Source organism: Ambystoma mexicanum, chromosome 6p (assembly GCF_040938575.1).
Source record: "Ambystoma mexicanum isolate Mex_15411 chromosome 6p, UKY_AmexF1_1, whole genome shotgun sequence".
Lineage (NCBI taxonomy): Eukaryota > Metazoa > Chordata > Amphibia > Caudata > Ambystomatidae > Ambystoma > Ambystoma mexicanum.
The window spans coordinates 99,637,198-99,659,041 of record NC_090935.1 but is presented as its reverse complement, the minus strand read 5'-3'; the positions used below and the strand labels follow the sequence as shown (position 1 = coordinate 99,659,041).

The window sequence follows — 21,844 nt, the reverse complement described above, 5'->3', positions numbered from 1 at the left end:
CATAAACCCAAAGAAAACGTTCATGGCTAATTTCTATACTAGATATTTAGGATACTTTGTAGGACAGGGGATGATTAAACCCCAAGAAGACAAGCTGAAAGCCATAAAAGACTTACAATTTCCTACAAATCTCCGACAAGTGCGAGCCTTTCTTGGTTTTATTGGGTACTATAGAAGGTTCATCCCGCATTTTTCAACAATAGCCACACCTCTAACAGATCTGTTGAAAAACACGTCCAGTAAGAAGAAGGACTGGTATACCACAGAGACAAGGAATGCATTTAATAACCTAAAGAATGCTTTATCTGAAAAAGCCGTTTTAAAATGTCCGGATTTCTCAGCTCCGTTCTTCCTACACACAGATGCCTCTGGAACAGGGCTTGGAGCGGTATTGTTTCAGGGGCAAGATGAATCAGAAAGACCCATACTTTTCATAAGCAGGAAGCTCTTACCGCATGAACAACACTATGCTACAATTGAAAAGGAATGTCTTGCAGTGAAATGGGCCATAGAGACATTACGCTATTACTTGTTAGGAAGAGAGTTTACACTGGTGACTGATCATGCCCCTCTGGTTTGGTTGGCACGTAACAAAGATACTAATCCCCGAGTACTGAGATGGTTTTTATCACTACAACCTTTTACGTTCAAGACAGTTCATCGTCCAGGAAAATTAATGGCCCCGGCCGATTTCTTGTCCCAGAACAATTCCCTTACCAAGCGTAAGGGACTAGAGGGGAGGGTATGTGATAAAAATGGAGCAGATTCTATAACAAAGACACCAGCTGGCTCAGGCTCTGTTAATACTAGGCAGAAAGACCATATGAAGGGTTAATGGAGGAGATCTGATGGAAGGGAGTAATTGACAGCTCCTTAGACCAATCACAGAGAAGAGTTGATGGAGATGAAGTTTTCTGATTACAGTTGTCCCTTCTTTGTTTTTGTTTTTTTTTTTTTGGTTGCCAGGAGACAGAGGAGGAGGACTTGAAGAGGGACGGTTTGAACTGGGCTTACTGAGTTAGAGGAAGAGAAAAAAAAAGCGAAGTTGTGCCGTTGCACCAAGTTAACCAGAAGTTAAAGGAATTAAAATTATAGGCGATCGTAAAAAATCGCTATTTAGATTGTTCGTTGTAAGAGTGAGAGAAGCCGAAGAGGGGGAGAGGCCGCAGGAGACGGAACAGCTGATCCGCCGAAGGAAGGAGGCGCGGTCATCGAAAGCCGCGAAAGACGAGCAGCTGATCACACGGTGAGCCCTCCGGAGAGAGAGGCTTCGTTCAAGGGAGGCCGTCAAGACGAACAGCTGATCACCTGGTGAGCCTTCCGGGGATAGAAGTTTCGTTCAGCGGAGCCCGTCAATACGAACAGTTGATCCATCTCGAAAACGCCGAAGGAAGGAAACGCGGTCATCGAGAGCCGCGAAGAAGAGCAGCTGATACAATACAGAGAGCGCAGTGGGGAGGAGTTTCGATCAGTCGAGGTCGAGTGGAGCCATTCAGAAGAAAACATCTGAAGCCGGTAAGAGAGAGAAAAGGAGCGTATTTTAAAATGGGAATGAGTCGAAATTAACGGGAGTTGTTAACTCGGAAAGACTAATACAGTCACTATATAACTGAGAAAAAAGGGGAAGAGTGGACACCAGAGGAACCAAAGATACATGATGAGAAGTGAAAATAAAATAGAATAAGAAGAAGAAAGGTAATCATTTACCTCTTGTGTAATCTCCGACAATGAAGTTACAGAAATAAGTAAATATGGAGATCTGAACTATATTCCCCTAAAGACTTTAATGAATACAAAGAGGATTGGTCAGTTAAATCCAATAAGGAGCTCTTGAAAGAATAAAGACTCTATTGTTAAAAAAATCCGATAAAAGGCAGTCACCTCTATTCCTGGTAAGAGAAAGAGTGATCAACAGAGACGGTAAAACCACCTAGAAGAGAAGTGAAACTGAGCATATGCTAGGAGAGAAGACCACAAACAATAATATAATCTTCATAGAAAAGAAGACTCACCAAGACTTACTTGAAATCTTCTATCCCGCTTGAACAAGAAAAGTCTGTCTTCACCAGAAGACGCATCGAGAGACCACCTGTATCCTTTTATTTGATTTCTGAAAGAGACTATAAAAAAAATTAGAAGAGTTATATGTTGGTAATAAAAGTTACATTGCGAACAAGTTAAAATACAATCTCCGTTTAGCTGTGTTTATTTACCATCATTGTGTATAAACCTCACAGTCCCCTATTGTACAAATAACCCAACTTCAGTTTCAATAATAAATTCATAATAAAAGGTTTATTATTCTGTTTAGCTATCCAAATATCCATAAATTAGGTCCCATAAATGCACTAAATATAAAATTATACAGGGCATAAACAGTTAAAATAATGAATATTTACGAATAAAATTCACATGTAATATATGCCATTGGGGTTTTCTCCTAGTTTCCATGCTTCCCTTTAATAGTTAAACTGTGTAAAAGCAGATCTACTGGTTGGGATTTCTTTACTTTATTAGGGGCATAATGTCCATTACTCCATGACCCAAGGCATGCAAATTTTGGGACATCTTCAACAGTGAAACTTCACTAGGTCACTTTGCTCCGTTACAGCGGATAGGGTCAGCCTTCTCCATATTGGGGAGATCCACCTGCACGTCAGCCACCACACTGCCAAAACTCTAATCTCCACCCTGCTCCTCAGTAGACTGTACTACTGTTCCTGGAGCACCCCCACGAAAGTCTTGCTACCCACAACAAAGCACTGAACTTGCCACGCGTACGCTCCTGCACCTGCCAAGGTGTTTCTCCAGCCTTGGTGTACTGCCACCGTGCCAGGTGACTCTCGTGCACGATCAAACCCTCTTCAGGTTTCTGCTCCCTGTCACTACATCTGTCCATCGCCTCCACCTCCGCCTTCCTCCACTACCCAGAGGACTGCATATCCCTCTGTACCTCTATCGGTTCTACGCTCGCTCTTTAACTCTCAACAAGCTCTCTATCACCCACACATGTACACCACCACTTACTTCTGACTCCTTTCTCTACTGCCCCTTTACCACCGGAACGCTACTGCCTGGAATCAAAGCAGTTGCCTCAGTTTAATTATTATTTGAGACTAGGCTTAAGCTTCACCTGCTAGCCAATGAAGGAACATTCCCTAGCCCCCAACATGATCACCTCCAATCTCTCTGGCCACCTTACACGATGCACAACAAATGTTTATATCCAAGTATGTGTTGTGACAAATCTGGTGTTCCTTCTCCTAGGGAGAGACCTTTCCCAGGGGGCCAGGACGGTGCGTCAACAGTACAATATTCCCCCTGGGGCGTAGCACAGGGGGAGAGAAGCCCCTTATGGGACTAGCGATGACCATCTTCAAAAATGCAGTATTACCCCGCTGAAAGTCCTTCAACCCCTTTTCAGATATTGAATTCCCCTTCCATCTGTCCTGATAGAACTGATATGTTTCATTGTGAAACCAATCCAACTAATTTATTAATTCAGACTTAAGATCTATATAGTATTGACACTGGCTTATTATATGTGAAACCATATACCGAAACGAAGAAGAGGACTGCGAGGATGAAGATCACTCAGGTAAACGGAAGTGAGCAGTCTAGTCCTTTAACAAATCTGATTGGTTCAAGACAGCTCCTAAATGTTACACAGCTGAAGGCCGGAGGAGAATCCCTCCAGGCAGTATTGGCAGGAAAGCAAAGCTGTCGGCTGTAAAGCAGAGACCGGAAATGCAAGGACGACATGCTGTTTTCCAAGGAAGGAAAGAGAATGTACATAGCACGTACCAAATAGACACAGGGGCGTCATAACTTCTCCACAGCAATGCCAAAGCTAGAGCAGACAGCGAGAAGGATGCAGGAAGCTATCGAAAAACAACTGAACAGCGAGCAAGTCCATGGGCTACCGGATCCTTGAGATGGAATTCACTGCCCCGAAGATTCAAACCATTTTGGGGACATGACTGGGACAGACTTTATATTTTTGGACATCCTGACTGTTTTCATTCGTTTTTTTGAGGCAGGGAAACCCCTCTTCGATTTAGGGATAGAGAGGCCTTTATCCCAACCTTTCTTTTTTAATACAATCTATACCCCAAAATATGCCACCCTTGTGTTTGAGCCTTACTACTGGTACCTCATATATGGTGTCACAGGTGGGATCTGACCTGTTTGCCACACACTGGGGGGACCCCAAGAATGTCTAGACTGATGAAGACTAATTCCAGTCCCACAAATTATACACCTGGGCAAAGGTCCGCACAGATCATGGTATCTACCAGTGGGCTGGGTCCTATAGAGAGAACTCAAGAGCCCACTGGGCCAACAAGTGGGAGTCCGGTTTTTCCCCTTCACTGCACAAGCCATTTTACCCACTATGAAAAATGTTGCGCGGAATACTTATAATCTTTTCTTTCCCCATGGGTGCTGAATTCCCAGTAAGCACAACATTATCATCTCCCCAGCACTAAGGTTAGAGATAACTACCAACTCACTTATCTATCTCACTCCTCTAGGTGACAGTAGATGGAAGAGGACATTAAGTGGTGCTGCCTCTTTCCCAATGGAGAGGAGATACAAATTGATACAAATTGACCTCTTAAATTTATCCTACAGTCTGATAAAGATAAAGTGGGGTGAGCTGGTAGTAGTCTTAGTGTTTGAAACCCTCTGGGAAACTCAGTCCCAAACAAATGTTAGGAAGAGAGATGGAGAGAACCCAGAGATACAACCCGGTGGGACCAAGTACATTTTTGTGTGGTTCTAAGCTGGAGGCAAAGCAAAACTCTGACTCTAATTATGATCAGCCCGAGTCCAGACTTTCATGGGAAGGGATGAAACCTCTAAATTCCCCAAAATCTAAGAGGCCTTCTTTCCAGGGGGGAAAGGGAACCCTGATGCTACAGTTTTTACCTCATCCTTCCAAGGCGATGATACTTTGGAATTCAAGGAATTAGAGGTACCCTTTAGCAATGTGAACACCAGTTCCAACCCTAAAAACTTTGAAACATCCGAACCATCGGAAGAAAAATCACCACTGACTTTCCAAATCACTCCATTCCATGTTTTAGCTCCCTTGCGGGGAGCACAAAAACAGTCAAGCCTGTGATTGGTCTTTTCAAACAGTCAAACCTGAGGTTCCTGGGAACCCATCCAAAACGGATTAGGGAGTGAACACCTAGCATAGAAGTGATGCATTAAAAACTTTCTATTTGCAGATAGCTCAAACATAATTTGTTCGTTTTGAATTTGCGGTTCTTCAATTAAGTTGTAATGTTACACTGAGGAGTTGGCATGCAAAGGTTGTTGGGAAATATTTATGGAACCCACACAACTGAGGAAGTTAAATTCCCAGGTGTCCTTTACCCTCCTATCAGGGATTCTCCTGGCTATGTCTGGACTAAGGGAAATGATTCTAGATCCTTCTCTCCAGGAGGATAAACTGGAAGATTTTGAAGTCCCCTCTTCCCTAACTGCCTACTAGAGACCAACTCCCAGGTAGACCAAATGTGGACAAAAAAGGGATACCCGAGATCTCCAGGAGAGTCATAGAATAACCTTATATAAAAAAAGAAGAGAACCATAAAGAGAGTTATCCAGATGTCCAAACATGTTTCTTGTTACACATGAACATCGCTGTTCTTATGGGGAGAAGGACCATCCAACTAGACATTGTGCTTTGAATTTCTTACTCCCTAAGGTAGATCCCAAGGATGATCTGCAATAAAAGGGGCGGGAGCACTATACAAGTAAGAAAGACAATACAGGCGATAACTGGGTCTTGGCAGGAGAGTACACCAAGACCCCTCTCAATTATTGTGAGTGTGGGATTTGCATCCAAATAGAAGGCTCGAAAGAGAGGGGTTTAGAACCCTAGGACTGAGAACATGTACTTTTTGGAGAATCCTTTGTGTTTGCATGAGAGGAAACTGGAAAGACGTTTTTCCTTTTGACGTCTAGGGGTATGGAACGTTAATTTATTGAATCCGTTGGAAGCCCACCTGGCTGAGAACATTTGTAGCCTTGATTAGCATAATTTTCTTTAGAGTGATATGACCCTTGCACCGTTTTATTAGTTTAAAGTGGAACAGACTTTAAATGTTTGGACATCCTGTTAGCACTAGTTCTTTTGAGGCAGGGAAACCCCTTTTAGATTTAGGGAGAGAGAGGCTTTAGCCCAACCTTTCTTGATTAATAAAAGTCTGTACCCTAAAACATGCCACCCTTGTGTCTGAGCCTTACTACTGGTCCTTCACGGTGTGCATGAAATTACTGGGCCAGCGCCTCAATGTCACTCGCTGTCACCAAGTGTCCCCTTGCATTACCCCTGCGCAGCTCAGCCTGCCTCCTCCAACATAATCATTGCATCTTTCTAAGAGCACCTTGAAAAGGACCTGCCTCTACGGTCAGTTTTGAGCTTTGTGGCAAAGGTCACTAATGACCCAAATAAATTCACAAATAAATAGAATGATGCAGAGTGACCCCATTTCTATAGAAACTAAAGCGTTGTGCACACAGGGTGTGAGGGCAAATACATTAAGCCATCGCAGAATCCGTCCTGGAGCAGGTACTTGTCATCTTACTATGAGGGGAAGAGGATTGGTTGTATAAACGGGTGATTTACAGCCCACGGATGTATACAGTCCCTCCTTGATCTTTTTCCTCATGTCTTATCTCTGTATACCTCTGCCCGAAAGCTTGGCGTTCTTAGACTCATTTTCTTTTTCAATTCTTATTTCACACACTGCTCTCTTTTTCCTCTTCGACTTCTCAAAATGTCAGTCTTTTCTCCCACTTAATCCTGCTACACTCGTCATCACTTTCGTCTCCTGTTCTGTTTGACACTGTGATCTTCTGTTGCTCTTGCACTGGCTTTCAATTCATGCCCACACACATTTTCACTTTCTTAGCATTGTCTTGAAGGGTCTCCATGGCTCAGCTGACCCTCATCTCTCATCTTGGTCTTTCTATGCTCTACCCGCTCTCTTTGCCCGGGCCCCAGTTTCTCTTGTCTCTTCCTCGCCCCTTGCCCAATCTCGTTTATGAACTTTTACTCTTGCTGTCCTCAAGCTTTGGAACCCTTTGCAGTTGCAAGTTTGTGCTGCCTCTCCCCCTTCTGTTTTTCAATCGTTACTTAAAGAAAGTCTTTCTTCTGTTTCTTTCTTTTGAGTGGAGTGCTCTCTAAACTTGTAGATTGTTATTCAGTTTGCTCATAATGGTTCTGTTTTACTTGTACGGTGCTTTATGAATTGAATATACGCAAAAACAAACATTTGGAATGGTGGTGTTTGATTTCCTGCACAGGGGGTGCCATGAAATGCCCACGATGAAATCCATCCTGGACTCGCTTGGAACATGTTATGTTATAGAAACACAGCTGATGGGTGGTTATGGTCATTTCCATCAATCCCCTCTTTCTCTGCAGCAAGGAAGGCCATTGTCAAACTGGGAAGGAACACAAATAATGACCATCCAGGAGTTTAATAGTTTCACAAAGCACCTGCTTTGGAACCTATCGAGTTACTTTGAATTTATTTTGGAAGAGTTTAATCCCGATTGATGGAATGCTGTGGCATATTATCCTTTCACCAAAGCCCTCTGGCACATATCAGTCTGTCGTCGCCACGCTGCTCACTTCCGGCTGCCTCAGCGAGACCGGAAATGTAGTCTAGGAGTCTTAGAAGGTCCCCGGGTATGTCCCATCACTTAAACTCTTTTGTTCCAGTGCCATTGTGCCAAGGGTGATCTTCATAAACTATGCCAACTGCAGCTGTATTAATGCCACCAGGAGATGTCATTCTAAGGTGTTGAGCGGCCAGGTTTCTTAAGTGATGTCCAACATGACTCTTTCTCTATTGGCAGCGGAGAGAGCGGTGCCGGCAAAACTGAGAGCACGAAACTGCTGCTGAGGCAAATTATGGAGCTCTGCCAGGGGACCTCGCAGCTGGAGCAGCAGATCCTTCAGGTAAGCAGAGACTGGGCAGTGCAGATGCCAGGGGCTGTGGGAGGGATGCTCGCAAGTCCTGGAGCTCTGAAACACTTGTGTATGGGCGCGTTATAAATACCATATCATATATCATATCCTTAAGGTAAGAGGAGGCTGGGCAATGCAGAGGCCCACAGGGGCTGTGGGAGGGATGCCGGCAGGTGCTGGAGCTCTGCCAGAGGATCCCGCAGCAGGAGCAGCAGATCCTTCAGGTAAGAGCAGGCTGGGCAATGCAGAGACCCACAGGGGCTGTGGGAGGGATGCCGGCAGGTGCTGGAGCTCTGCCAGAGGATCCCGCAGCTGGAGCAGCAGATCCTTCAGGTAAGAGCAGGCTGGGCAATGCAGAGGCCCACAGGGGCTGTGGTAGGGATGCCGGCAGGTGCTGGAGCTCTGCCTGGGGACCCCGCAGCTGGAGCAGCAGATCCTTCAGGTAAGAGCAGGCTGGGCAATGCAGAGGCCCACAGGGGCTGTGGGAGGGATGCCGGCAGGTGCTGGAGCTCTGCCTGGGGACCCCGCAGCTGGAGCAGCAGATCCTTCAGGTAAGAGCAGGCAGGGCAATGCAGAGGCCCACAGTGGCTGTGGGAGGGATGCCGGAAGGTGCGCGAGATTAGCCAGGGGTATTCTTAGCTAGAGCTTTAATTCTGGCAGGTCGATGAAGAACAAAGGGTGTGCATGCAGTGTTAAATGGGTGCTCTAAAGTAACCCCTAACTTGGGTCTCTCGAGGAGGAGATGGCTGAGAAACGGAAGAAGCCAGATACATTAGGGAGGGAAGTGCAGCCTGGGACATTTTGGTAACTGCTCTCTGTAGAACAGGCCAATAGGATTTGTAAGATCTGAATCGTAACGTATGGTAAAAGTTTGTTTTGTGACCGCGCTGAGATCCAGCTCACAGAATAAGGACCTCTACCAGATCCTCCAGGTGCTTTGGTCTGTGATGATCCGTCGGCTATCACTGCGTTATGCCGCCCTGTATGCATGTGTGATGCTTTGACTGTGCTGATGAGTGGAATGCTGCGAGAGCGGGATGTGTGTGAGTGCTCTATGGTTGGCCATTGGCAGAGGCTTCCTGGGCACTGGATGCAAAAGCCTCCAAGTCCTAAGACTTACCTGCATCTCAGAAGAACAGAGCATCTTTCCTTCTGTAGACTAGTCACTGGGAGAGCTACTGACCCACGCAACACTATACAGCTTACAACGCCTACCACCCCTAGCCAGTATAGTCCATGGGGCGGGATCGTGGGAGTCGTAGCTAAAAATATCTGTAGGGCCGCAGGTTTCCTACTATGGACCTAGACAGAGTCTGATGGAAAGGCCCTTACCCAGAGCAAAGGTCTTTCAGACGTGCCTCACCCCACATTCATTTAATTACATTTTCCTGGAAATGTGACAACTCTGTGCGGTTTAATTAGCGGTTAGTACCACTCTGCCGATGAATGTTCTCAAAACATATAAAAGTGTAACGCATTAATGGGGGATATGAGCAACATCGAAAGGAGTGGGCATACTCTTAAATCTACAAACTGGCAACACGTGCAAGATGGCGTCACAGTGAGTTCATACTTAGGACACCTGCCCTGTACTCTACTACGCTTGGCCCAATTCTAAGAAACACTTGCTGTACAGAGGCGTTGTTAAGGGGTTTGGGGGGGGTGAGGGGGGCTATAGCCCGCAGTCTTTTGGTTGTAGCCCCGGTTAGAAGCCCAGGGGCTACAACCAAAAGGCTAGCAAGCCCCGAGTCCCGACAGTCCTGACATTAACGTAGCCCCAGATCTTTTTTCTGACCTAGCAACATCCCTGTGTGAGCGCATCTACAGTTGCTCTTGCTGCACAGACGTTTTAAGGAGCTCTTCAACCGAGTACCAGAGAAATGCGGGGCCACTGTGGATTCCCAGGCTATCAACACTAATAGAGCGGCTAATGCCGAGTGGATCTCGGCATGCCTCATCTTATCTGGGAAGAGCATGCCGAATACCAACTGGGGCAAGATTGACCAGCTGAGTCCTATCGTCCATTCCTTGTAGACCATTGTGTGACGCGTTTGGTGCCTGATGTGAAGAGGGACCTGCTTGGGGCAGGAGTTAGTTGTGTAGGTGGAGAATATACTGTAGGGGGAGCGGATAGCTCGCGACACAGTATGTCTCTGAGGAGGAGCTTCCGACAAGGGTTTGATACTGCTCCTGGCTGCCCCGTGCTGCCATCCTTTCCAGGTCCTACATGAAGTATCACATTATGTGGGTAGTAATTACGGTAATAACATCAAATACTGTTATGATGACCTATTGATAACTGTGTAAAGAGGAGTTCTATGGTGAGCCACTAGATTAATGACGTGGAATAGTTTTGGCGGGCTAAAAATGCCTTGGTGTTTTTGCTTTTTGAAAATTGTTAGCCACTTTCGTGACGCAAGCTCCTACACACTCTTTCTGTTATTGTGATGTACTTCCAAAACCTGCTGATGGATTCCTTGCCCTCAAACGTCTCTTATGAGGAATGTCTAGTTTGCAGAAATAGTGATCGGTAGTTGTATCAAGTTCTGTGTGAAATCTTTAATCTGCATATATGTAAAGTAAAGTAGTCCATGGTAAGCGTTCTTGATACTGAAGTATTTAAGCTGGCTTGCCGCACCCGATGCCCACAACACATAAAGTCCCAGCATCCCTCTAGTCTTTTGGTTACAGGATTGTAGAAGATAGAAGACCCTGGTTGATTATCCACGTCCCCTGTCTGGTGTACATCCGAGGAGCCTGTGAATTTGGCCATCTCCGCCCAGTATGGATAGATCGACTATCTCACTCTTTTAGATCTGTGTGAATCGGGAACTTCACTCGGAATTGCCATGCACTGAGGGACAAACTCCTACATCATCCAAAAACTCTGAAGCCTATTTGATCGAGACAGCCGTTTGTTCATTTGTGTGCCCGACAGTGCTAAGCTTGTCCTTATGCTGATGTGGTTAGTTTAAACCCTTCTTTCCCAATTCAGTCACCAGCTGGTTTAATTTATAGCCACACTTTGTTTCTTTGTTTAATTAATTGATAAGACTTGAGACATATGTATATAAAACTGAATAAGCAATCTATACATTGAAAAGGTCTCCTCATCCAAACGTTGTCGGAGGGATCCACACAATACCTTTGAGGGTCTTCTGAGGGCGCGCTATTCTTTGAAATTTGTTTGGCCCAATCATGAAAGTAATTTGACTAATGTGCTAGTCCTATTGATTGAAGAAATGTGTAATCTTTGAACAAAAATAACTAGGCTTTTATATTATAGATACTTTTAATAATACTTCAGTGGTCAATGAGTTCCATGATGAGCTCGATAGTAACTTTTTGTAAAAAAAAAACGGCCACAAGCAGCCTACATATATTTCCCCCTCCTCGGCTTTTTCAGGAATAAACTATGACCATTATGTTTTAGATATAAAACCCATATTTTGCTGTTTAACTATTTGTTGATATAGCGATTGGATATCCTCATAAGCCATCACGTAATCGATTTCCAAATGAATGTGTGTATTACTAAATGGATAAGTATATCTTCCAAATGATATGCTGATTGTTTTCAATATTAGCATTTATGTTAATTCTTCCTTCAAATATTGTAATGGCTAATATTGGGGTGGTGTTCACGCTGGTCGTAGGTGTCGTACCCAGTTGATCTATCTCCGTTTTTTGAACAATTCCCCATCTTGGCCCATCATGCATCTACTCCCAAATTGTAAGATTTTTTTGCTATCATCCATCATGTGCATCAATATTCCTAACTCTAGTTTGCATTGAAGTCTGTCTTGGGTTCTAAACTTGGACATTGATTTCATGTTAACTCTAGAAACAGCCTAATCTGCAGGCGGTTGGATAGGGCTGAAGCATTTCACAAGGACATGTGGACAAATGTGATCCTGTCCGAGACTAAGCCCACCGGCTTAAGATGCACTAAACGATATGGAAGAATTTGGTCGTGCATGTCCACCTGAAGAAAGTCTTTGTAAAGTTTGAAACTTGTTGATCCTAATGTATACACCTGGGATCTTTAGCTATCTTTTGTACAATATAGGAGTAAGTTCATATTTGAGAATATTCTGTTTGAATTGTATTTAGTGCACTATGGAATGTTGACTCAATTTTTGAACTTTGAATGTTTACACAACTTCAATTACTGATGATTATATTTGTTTTGGAAAGGCAATATTACGTGGGTATTACGTGCAGGAGGAGAAATGTGAGGCACAGTTGTGGTTGCCTCTGCGTTTGTAGGGGGTAAGGCTCCAGTGGGGAACTAATCTGCTGTGTCTTGTGTTGTGGCAGCTTTCACGTTGATTTCCGCATCGTTGAGATCCTGTTTATTTTTTTGCCCAATTAGTCAGTTTCCTTTTCGGGGACTGCCATAAAATTCACAAGCTAAAAATGTGAAAGTCATGCCTTATTTTTGGAAGTTAAAGTACTTCCGTAATACAAACTGGAAGTCAGTTGTTTGGTTAAAAAATAAAATACAGGAATACTTCCCATGGCTTCTGTTTTTGAAGTCGAATTACAAAACTGAAGACAAAGCAGCAATTGGATTTAGGAAAATGTCAATCTTGGCATCTGACCACCGGGAGCGGAGGAAGGGAAAATGTAAATCTTGGCATCTGACCACTGGGAGCGGCTCTCGGCTTTCTCTCGCCGGCTCTCGGCTTTCTCTCGCCGGCTCTCGGCTTTCTCTCGCCGGCTCTCGGCTTTCTCTCGCCGGCTCTCGGCTTTCTCTCGCCGGCTCTCTGCTTCTCTCGCCGGCTCTCGGTTTCTCCAGGCTTCTCTCGCCACCTCTTGGCCTCTCTGGGCTTTTCTCTCCAGCTCTTTACTTTTCCGGGCTTTTCTCGCCAGCTCTTGGACTCTCTGGGCTTCTCTCGCTGGCTCTTGGCCTCGCTGGGCTTCTCTCGCTGGCTCTTGGCCTCTCTGGGCTTCTCTCGCTGGCTCTTGGCCTCTCTGGGCTTCTCTCGCTGGCTCTTGGCCTCTCTGGGCTTCTCTCGCTGGCTCTAGGCCTCTCTGGGCTTCTCTCGCCAGCTCTCTGCTTCTCTCGCCCCTGGAAGTAGTGCAGCAGTTCCACACCCCTGATTCCCTCACAGGTACAGTGATATCTTCTTCCACTCTTCCTCTCGCTGCAGGATAACTTTTTCTAACACTGCGATCCATGTGTATGCCTGCTATTCAGTCTCCCGGTCTCCTTCTGTCGCTGTTCTCTCCACGGCAGCTCCCTCCAACTCGCAGTTTCGTCATGGAAGATCAGACCACGAGATAAGTCCTTTCTCTCTTTTTATCTTTGGCCGCTTGGTTCCGCGAAGGGCTCTTCACTTCTCTATTCTTCTTCCTCATGTCAATATCTACAGACCAACAGCTTTCTTTACTCTTCCGCATCGCAGAATGGTTTTTCTCATACTCAGATGGGTCTACTCTGCAAAAAGTAACTAGGAGCAGAAAGAGGGGGTATAGAGGATGAGAGTGTAATGGTCCTAACAGTGTGTGTTGTGATGTGGTTTTGAGGGTAGAGTGGTAATTGTCATACCGCGCTCTCCCTCGATAGACTTCACCTCTTCCAAGGGATCCTCCCGCTGAGTATTTGTATTTATTTGTGACTTATATAGCGCTTTCAGCTAAAGAGCTGAACAGAGAATATACTTAACAGTACAATAAAATGCAGGGTTAAAAACTACAAAAAGGTGTTCATGGTTATCGTTCTACGGGAAGAAGATGGGTCTTAAGAGTAGTCCAAAATAGAGAGTAAGAAGAAATAGAACGAAAAAAACCTGGACAAGCATTCCTGTGGGAAGGTGCTAGCAAATTAAAAGAGCGAAATCATGATTGGGCACAGGGGGACGAGGAACTCCTAATAGAAATTGAGACTAAGAACATGTGCACGAGAATAAAAAGAGGCAAGAGAGGAAAGGTAAGTGGGCGCAAGTGCAAGGCCATAGAGAGATTTAAAGATGAGTTAAATGAAAGCCAGCCAAGAAAAGACAACGGTGGAGAAAATGAGTCACGAGGGGAAAGAAGGTGTAGGAGACTAATAGAAACATTGAAAACAGGCTTTAAAGGGACGAAGTGAGAGATGGGGAGTCCAAAGAGTGTGGCAGAGCAATAAAATAATTTTGAAAAGATAAGTGAAGAAATCAGAAGCTTGGTGTCATCAAACGAAAGAAAAGTATGAGATTTGCGAATGTTAAACAGATAGCGACAAGTACGTAAGGTAATGGAGATGTGATGAGAAAAGGATAAATCCGTATCAAGATAAAGACCACGAGTATGAGCAAAAGATGAAATGGGTAGTTGCGAAAGAGGAAATGAGACAAGAGGGAGGAGAAGGAGAAGGAATATTATAGTGGGGGGAAAAGAGAACTTCAGTTTTAGTAGCATTTAAGATGAGAAAATGTTTTCCGACATCCAGGATTTTATAGCTAGAAGACAAGAGGTAAGATTATTATGAATCGAAGGTGAAAAGGAAGAAAATTACAGAAAAAGCAGGGTATCCGCTGCATAGAAATGATGGCATAATCCAAAGGGCGAGATGATAGCAGCAAGAGGAGATGTGTAGAGAGAGAAAGGAAAAGATCCTAACAGAACCTTGAGGAACGCCACGAAGAAGTGGTAGTGTGTCAGAAGAGGACACAGCCCAAGGTACCATATGCATTTGGTTTGATAAATATGAACGAAAACAACCTACGACGGAATCAGAGATCCCAAAAAGAGTATGATCCACAGTGTCGAAGGCTGCTGATAAATCAAATAGACTCAAAAGAGAAGAGTGTTTAGAGAAACTAGCAGAAAGCTGGGACTCACAAAGAGCAAGGAGGGCAGTTTCAGTGGAGTGGAGAGGACGAAAGCCAGACTGGTAACAAGGAAGAATAGAGTTTTCAGTGACAAAAGTAGAGACCTGGGAATAGACAAGACATTCAAGAAGCTTAGAGAGATGGGGGGAGGGGGGAGAGAGAAATGGGTTGAAAATGTGTGGGAAGAGAGGGGTCAAGGGAAGGTTTCTTTAGAATGGGATGAATAGAAGTGTGTTTAAATGAGGAAGGCAAGAGTATCACCCCCAGGGGGGACTATCAATTAGCGGCCTCACCTCCCTGGCTCCATCGGAAGACTCCCCGTCTGTGGAAGAAGTGATGAGGCAGAGGGATTCATTGCATCTCTGATCAACAACATTGGGCAATTTAGATCAATAATAGTGATGTCTTAATGCTGTAATAAATGTATCTTTATTTCATCTCATGCGTATCATCCTTCCACATCACCAAATTAGTAAGTGAAGAGTAAAGACATGGAGGGGCCTTCTGTTGGGGAAGTAAATAATCTCAGTCTCTCATAGACCAGGTTTAGAGCACTGCAGTTGTGGACCGATCGTGTCCCCAATATGATAAGAAATGCTTCTGCATGTTACAGATAGACGCGCTTTCTTATCGGCGTGCGCAGGAATCTCGGATGCTTCCTCATTGGGTCTCTTACGCTTCTGGTCAACTGTATTGCTTCAGAGGAAGAGTCTTATCTGTAATTTCCCAATTTCGATCTTAGTACAGCGGCCATAATCTTCTCAGTTCTAAAAAGTGCAAAAGGCAGAAAATATAATTCTAGGTTTAATATGTGACCTTTCGATCAAACGGCATACAATAAATAAAATCAGTCCTTTCATGGCAAATATAATTACTTATATAATAGGTCTTGTGAAAGAGTCTATGGGCTCAAGGGCTACTTGGATTGTGTACATGGACCCCGAGGACCCTCCTTTTACTTTGGCTGTTTTTTCCGGCGGAGCCAATGGGTGGGCAACTGAAGACCCCTCCCCAGATAATGCTCATTCAGCTGGTCTCTGTGTCCCCGTGGCATTTACCACCCAGCTTTGAGCACCACGGGATGCGTTTGCATGCAGCGCTGCGATCCGTGCTGGAAGCCCATCTCCTTGCACGGAGTAGTGCGCAGATTTCCCCACTTTGCACCAAGCTCAGTCTTGGGGATCCTGCCCAATAAGGCACAGGTGGGTGTAAGAGGGTTGCAAGCTTATGTGCATATGTTTGACCCATCAGTAAGCCCCATCACGTGAGCACCAAAATCAGTGTTAATCATAGTTGACTCCAAACCGCTATCCGTCCGCTACGTCTCCATTTCCAAAAGGGAGAACATTGAATCTCCAAAGTGTTCTAGAAATACAGAGAAATAAAAGGCAAATGGCGGCCTATGGTTGACTCAGGAATGGCTGTACTCAACGTCTGGCGGGCTTCTCATTTACTAGTTCAGCTGATGACCCACAGGTGGAATGATAAGTCTTCCTGGGGAAAATATTCTGGTGTGTCCATCAAATGTCTCAAGTCATGTACTGGCTTGAAAACTACATGAATGCCATTTTCAGGAACGTCAGCCCACTGTGTTCATATTGAAGCCATGTTCGTGAGGTGTCTCTACAGCCAGCAGGCATAACCCATTATGAAATTCTCTCATGTAAGCATCAAGACCTATACTAGTGTATGCAGTCCCATTCTATAATGTGACTGCTCTCTTAAAGTTTGGATATCGGTATATTCTTTTCATTAATATTAAGTGTGTGATAGTTAAAATGACGTTTCACACTAAATACAAACATCAAATCGCGTAAAACCAAATACATCAATATGTTGGTTAATGCAGATGAGCCCTTACGTAATTAATCCTATCTACATAAATTATCTGTTTAGTTTATATAAATGCTCAATTTAAAAATGTACCAAACTTAAAACTATTAAATTATAAAATGCAAAATGGTTATCTATTTAGATTCAATTGATTTTATGACTGTCCATAGTTCAAAGAGTGAGTTCATAAGCGATGTATTCTATATCGCTATCGATGACATTCATACTGCGTCACGCTAAGAAGAAAATGCCCTCTGGCTATATTGGGTGGTATGGACACGTAAATAGTCCAATGTAGGGGTCTCCGAGCCCTTTCTCGCAAGTGGAATTTTATCTCACAGAAGAACATTATTTTTGAAGTAGACCCTGAGCATCGCAGCTGGAGAGTACAATGTCTATATCAAACCACTTTAACAATACCACTACCCCCAGCAATCATGCAAAAAGGTGGAGTCATTTATCCGCACTTCCATACAACTACTGGCAAGTCTGTATCCAGGGTACCAACTGAATAGGGTGTGTGTCGCATAGAAGACAGCCATTGTTTAATGTCACACAAATTAATGTCTGTGCCAAATGGTCTGTTTATTTGATCAATGTGGGTTGTAAGGATGAGGTTACAGTATGGTTCTCTTCTGAGTAATGTTTAATGAAAGAGCTTATCTCCGCATTCTGATAACTTAGCTCCAAGATAGTCCATGATAGACCTGAATCCGATTGCTTAGCGCTCCTCTTAGGAGTCTAATAATGGAGCCGGTTCATCCTAGTGCGATGTTTCCCGAAAAGGAAATGCCAAGGCTGGGTGCATCATCTAGGCTTAGTTTGATGCAAGAACACTTATCACATAGATGACCTTCTTCCGGTGACAATTGCTGTGGACAGTTTACAGGAGAAACGTCCATGCCTAAACACCACCTTTCTTTTGGTGAACGTATATACCATGCAGTAGTCGCAGGGAAAATGTCCCTGTATGAGGTTATCCCCACAATACAGTAATACCATTATTGCAGTGGTCTTTCTTCCTAAGGGATTGGGTGTGCTGGTTCCTATGGGGTTTCCCCCTTTTGGAAGCCAAACTTGGTCTTGTTATTGTATAGATGACTGCAGTAACCAATGGGAAATTGTTGAAGACCAACTTACAAATAGTTGACATGTTAATGACTCTGGTGCAAATTTGAATTGTGATTGGTCTTTCCTGTATAGATTGGTATATAGGTTACCTTCACTATGACAAATGGTTAAGTCTATACAGGGAGGATATTGATGCCAGAAGTGCAGGCATCTGTAACGTTGCTGTAGTGGCTGTTGAGATTAACAGCAGACACTGTCATATGTATGTAGGTGCCATTCCAATGCATTAGTAGATTATCGATGTATCGTCTCTGAACTAAGACATTGGCACTGTCATTATATATATAGAGCCTGCGGTAGCGGCCATGTAGTTATGGTTAAGTTGCTAAACCCATAGGAAGAGCACTTTTTTACCTATAATCATAACGTCCCTGTAACACTGTTTTTCCATTGAATTTCATAGGTTTTTATTAGTGCAACTTAACCATAAAGTCCCCATAACAAAGTTTTATCAATGTATGTATATATATATATATATCAATGAAAAAACTTTGTTAAAGGGACGTTATGGTTCCAAGTAAAACCGAAAAACCCTTGAAATTCGCCAGTTATTGTAAGCTAAGCAACCATAACTCGCACCACCACCGTGCACTGCTAAGACTAACACCCAGGACATCAAAGATGACATCACAAATGTCATTGATGACATCACTGATGACATCACATGTGTATGTACTTTTCATTAAATATGTGTACAAGGGATTCTTATTATAATGTTGCGAAACAAGTGTCAAGGATCATTGCAATAAATATACCCTAATTAGTGCATTGAACGATGCATTGATATAAATAGCATTCTATTATGGGGTTCTATCTAGTATACTAAGCTGCTGATACAGAAACATAACATGGTGTGCAGTGTACAAGATGAAGGTATAATATTCGTAATGTTAATATGTTGAATAATGAAATGATAATTGTTTTCTTAAAAGATTTTTGTGTACTGTGAAATATGTAATACGTAGCTAATAAAACATTACTATAGACAAAACACAAAGACACAAGAACACATACCAATATGGGTATGTACAGGGAAAGTGAAGTTAGCAAAAAAGCACAAGTAGTAGCAGAAACAATTCATAACTTAACTGATTATTTTCATGCAAATAAATGATTGCTGTTTCAAAGCTGCTATTCACCCTATGTATATGTATCACTTGATGTGATTGGACCCACAGGGAAAGTACAGCCATAAAAAAAACAGAACTATCAGAAAGTGCTCATAAGTCTATTGATTATCTTTATGCACAAAAAGGATTGCTGTCTTTCAAGCTTGTGTCTTCCCGTATGTATATGTTTCATATGATGTGACTGGACTCTAACAAAATTACTGTAAGAACCTACTTGAAGGATACGCCTACAAATAAAATGTTTAGTTTCTGACTGTTACTGAAGAAAACCATGTGGCCTAGATATGTCAGCAAAAGAAAAAAGAGTGAGCCAGACATGTGATGTCATCAGTGATGTCATCAATGACATTTGTGATCGAGTTATGGTTGCTTAGCTTACCATAACTGGCGAATTTCAAGGGTTTTTCGGTTTTACTTGGAACCATAACGTTCCTTTGACAAAGTTTTTTCACTGAATTTCATAGGTTTTTAGTAGCGCAACTTTACCATAACGTCCCTTTGACAAAGTATTTTCACTGAATTTCATAGGTTTTTAGTAGCGCAACTTTACCATAACGTCCCTTTGACAAAGTTTTTTCACTGAATTTCATAGGTTTTTAGTAGCGCAACTTTACCATAACGTCCCTTTGACAAAGTTTTTTCACTGAATTTCATAGGTTTTTAGTAGCGCAACTTTACCATAACGTCCCTTTGACAAAGTTTTTTCACTGAATTTCATAGGTTTTTAGTAGCGCAACTTTACCATAACGTCCCTTTGACAAAGTTTTTTCACTGAATTTCATAGGTTTTTAGTAGCGCAACTTAACCATAACGTCCCTTTAACATTTTTTTTTTACTACATTTTAAAGGTTTTTATTAGTACAACGTGACCATAACATCCTTTTCAATAGATGAAGACCACTAACATCTTATGTCCTCAAAGTGGGAATGCCGGGTGGTAAAAACATCAAAAAGATTTTCCTTCCTACGCCGGGACGCCTGCGGCGTCTCGGTGTAGGAAGGAAAATCTTTTAGTAAGATGGCCACCAGGCGGGGTGTATAAAGAACACAACGGCGCATGAGCGGGATTGGGGGGGCACAGGGGAGACACATGGGCATGAGCGGGGGGTGAGAGGGAACAGGGTACAAACGGGGCATGAGCAGGGGGTGGGGGGGAAGGAAGGAAACGCAGGGCGTGAGCGGAACACTAGAGAGACACGCAGCATGAGCAGCGGGTGGGGAGGAACATGAGGGAGACACGGGGTATGAGCAGGGGCTGGGGAGGAACACGAGGGAGACACAGGGCATGAGCGGGGGGGTACAGGGCACATACAGGACATGAGCGGGGGTGGGGAGGAAAGGAGAGAGACAAGGGGCTGAGCGGGGGTGGGGGGAACATGAGGGAGACACGGAGCATGAGCGGGGGTAACACGAGGGAAACACGGGGCATGAGCGGGGGTGATGGGAACACGAGGGAAACACGGGGCATGAGCGGGGGGTGGGGGGCAACAGGAGACAGACACGGGGCATGACCAGGGGGTGGGGTCAACAGGAGAGAGACACGGGGCATGAGCGGGGGGTGGGGAGAACAGGAGACAGAGACTGGGCATGAGCGGGGGGGTGGGGAGAACAGGAGACGGACACGGGGCATGAGCGGGGGATGGGGGAACAGGAGACGGATACGGGGCATGAGCGGGGGTGGGGAGAACAGGAGACAGACACGGGGAATGAGCGGGGGTGGGGGGCAACAGGATACAGACACGGGGCATGAGCGGGGGGCGTGGGGGGCAACAGGAGAGAGACACGGGGCATGAGCGTGGAGTGGGGGAATGCAGGAGACAGACACGGGGCATGGGTGGGGGCAACAGGAGACAGACACGGGGCATGAGCGGGGGGTGGGGGGAACAGAAGACAGACACGGGGCATGAGCGGGGGAGTCTGGGGCAACAGGAAAGAGATACGGGGCATGAGCGTGGGGTGGTGGGGTACAGGAGACAGACACGGGACATGAGTGGGGGGAACAACAGAGACAGACATGGGGCATGAGCAGGGGGTGGGGGGCAATAGGAGACAGACACGGGGCATGAGCAGGGGGTGGGGGGCAATAGGAGACAGACACGGGGCATGAGCGGGGGTTGGGGGGGAACAGGGGACAGACACGGAGCATGAGCGGGGGGTGGGGAGAACAGGAGACAGACACGGGGCATGAGCGGGGGGTGGGGGGCAACAGGAGACAGACACGGGGCATGAGCGGGGGGTGGGGGGCAACAGGAGACAGACACGGGGCATGAGCTGGGGGTGGGGGGCAAAAGGAGACAGACACGGGGCATGAGCGGGGATGGGAGGAACAGGAGACAGACACGGGGCATGAGCGAGGGGGTGGGGGGCAACAGGAGACAGACACGGGGCATGAGCGTGGGTGTGGGGGGCAACAGGAGAGAGACACAGGCATGAGCGCGGAGTGGGGGGGTACAGGAGACAGACACGGGGCATGGGTGGGAGCAAGAGGAGACAGACATGGGCATGAGCGGGGGGTGGGGGGAACAGGAGACAGACACAGGGCATGAGCGGGGGGTGGGAGGAACAGGAAAAAGACACGGGGTATGAGTAGGGGGTGGGGAGAACAGGAGACAAACACTGGGCATGAGCGGGGGTTGGGGTGCAACAAGAGACAGACACGGGGCATGAGCGGGTGGGGGGGAACAGGAGACAGACACGGGGCATGAGCAGGAGGGGTGGGGGCAACAGGACACAGACATGGGGCATGAGCGGGGGGTGGAGAGAACAGGAGACAAACACGGGGCATGAGCGGGGGGAACAGAAGACAGACATGGGGCATGAGCGGGGGGTGGGGGAAGGGGAGAGAGACGCACTGGGCATGAGCGGGGGGTGGGGGGGAGGGAGAGAGACGCACGCGGCATGAGCGGGGGGTGGGGGGGGGAGAGAGACACACGGGGCATGATCGG

The 21,844-nt window shown here is 45.3% G+C and overlaps 1 protein-coding gene across 2 annotated transcripts in view; it reads left to right on the top strand.

Annotated features, from left to right (window-relative positions):
• The window catches only part of LOC138511235 (myosin-IIIb-like), a 686,303-nt gene that overhangs the window by 239,539 nt on the left and 424,920 nt on the right, over positions 1-21,844 (top strand). For both annotated transcript variants that reach the window (XM_069626778.1, XM_069626777.1), the window contains exon 4: positions 7,879-7,981. In XM_069626778.1, the coding sequence (XP_069482879.1) occupies positions 7,879-7,981 (103 nt within the window). The remainder of the gene's footprint in view (positions 1-7,878; positions 7,982-21,844) is intronic.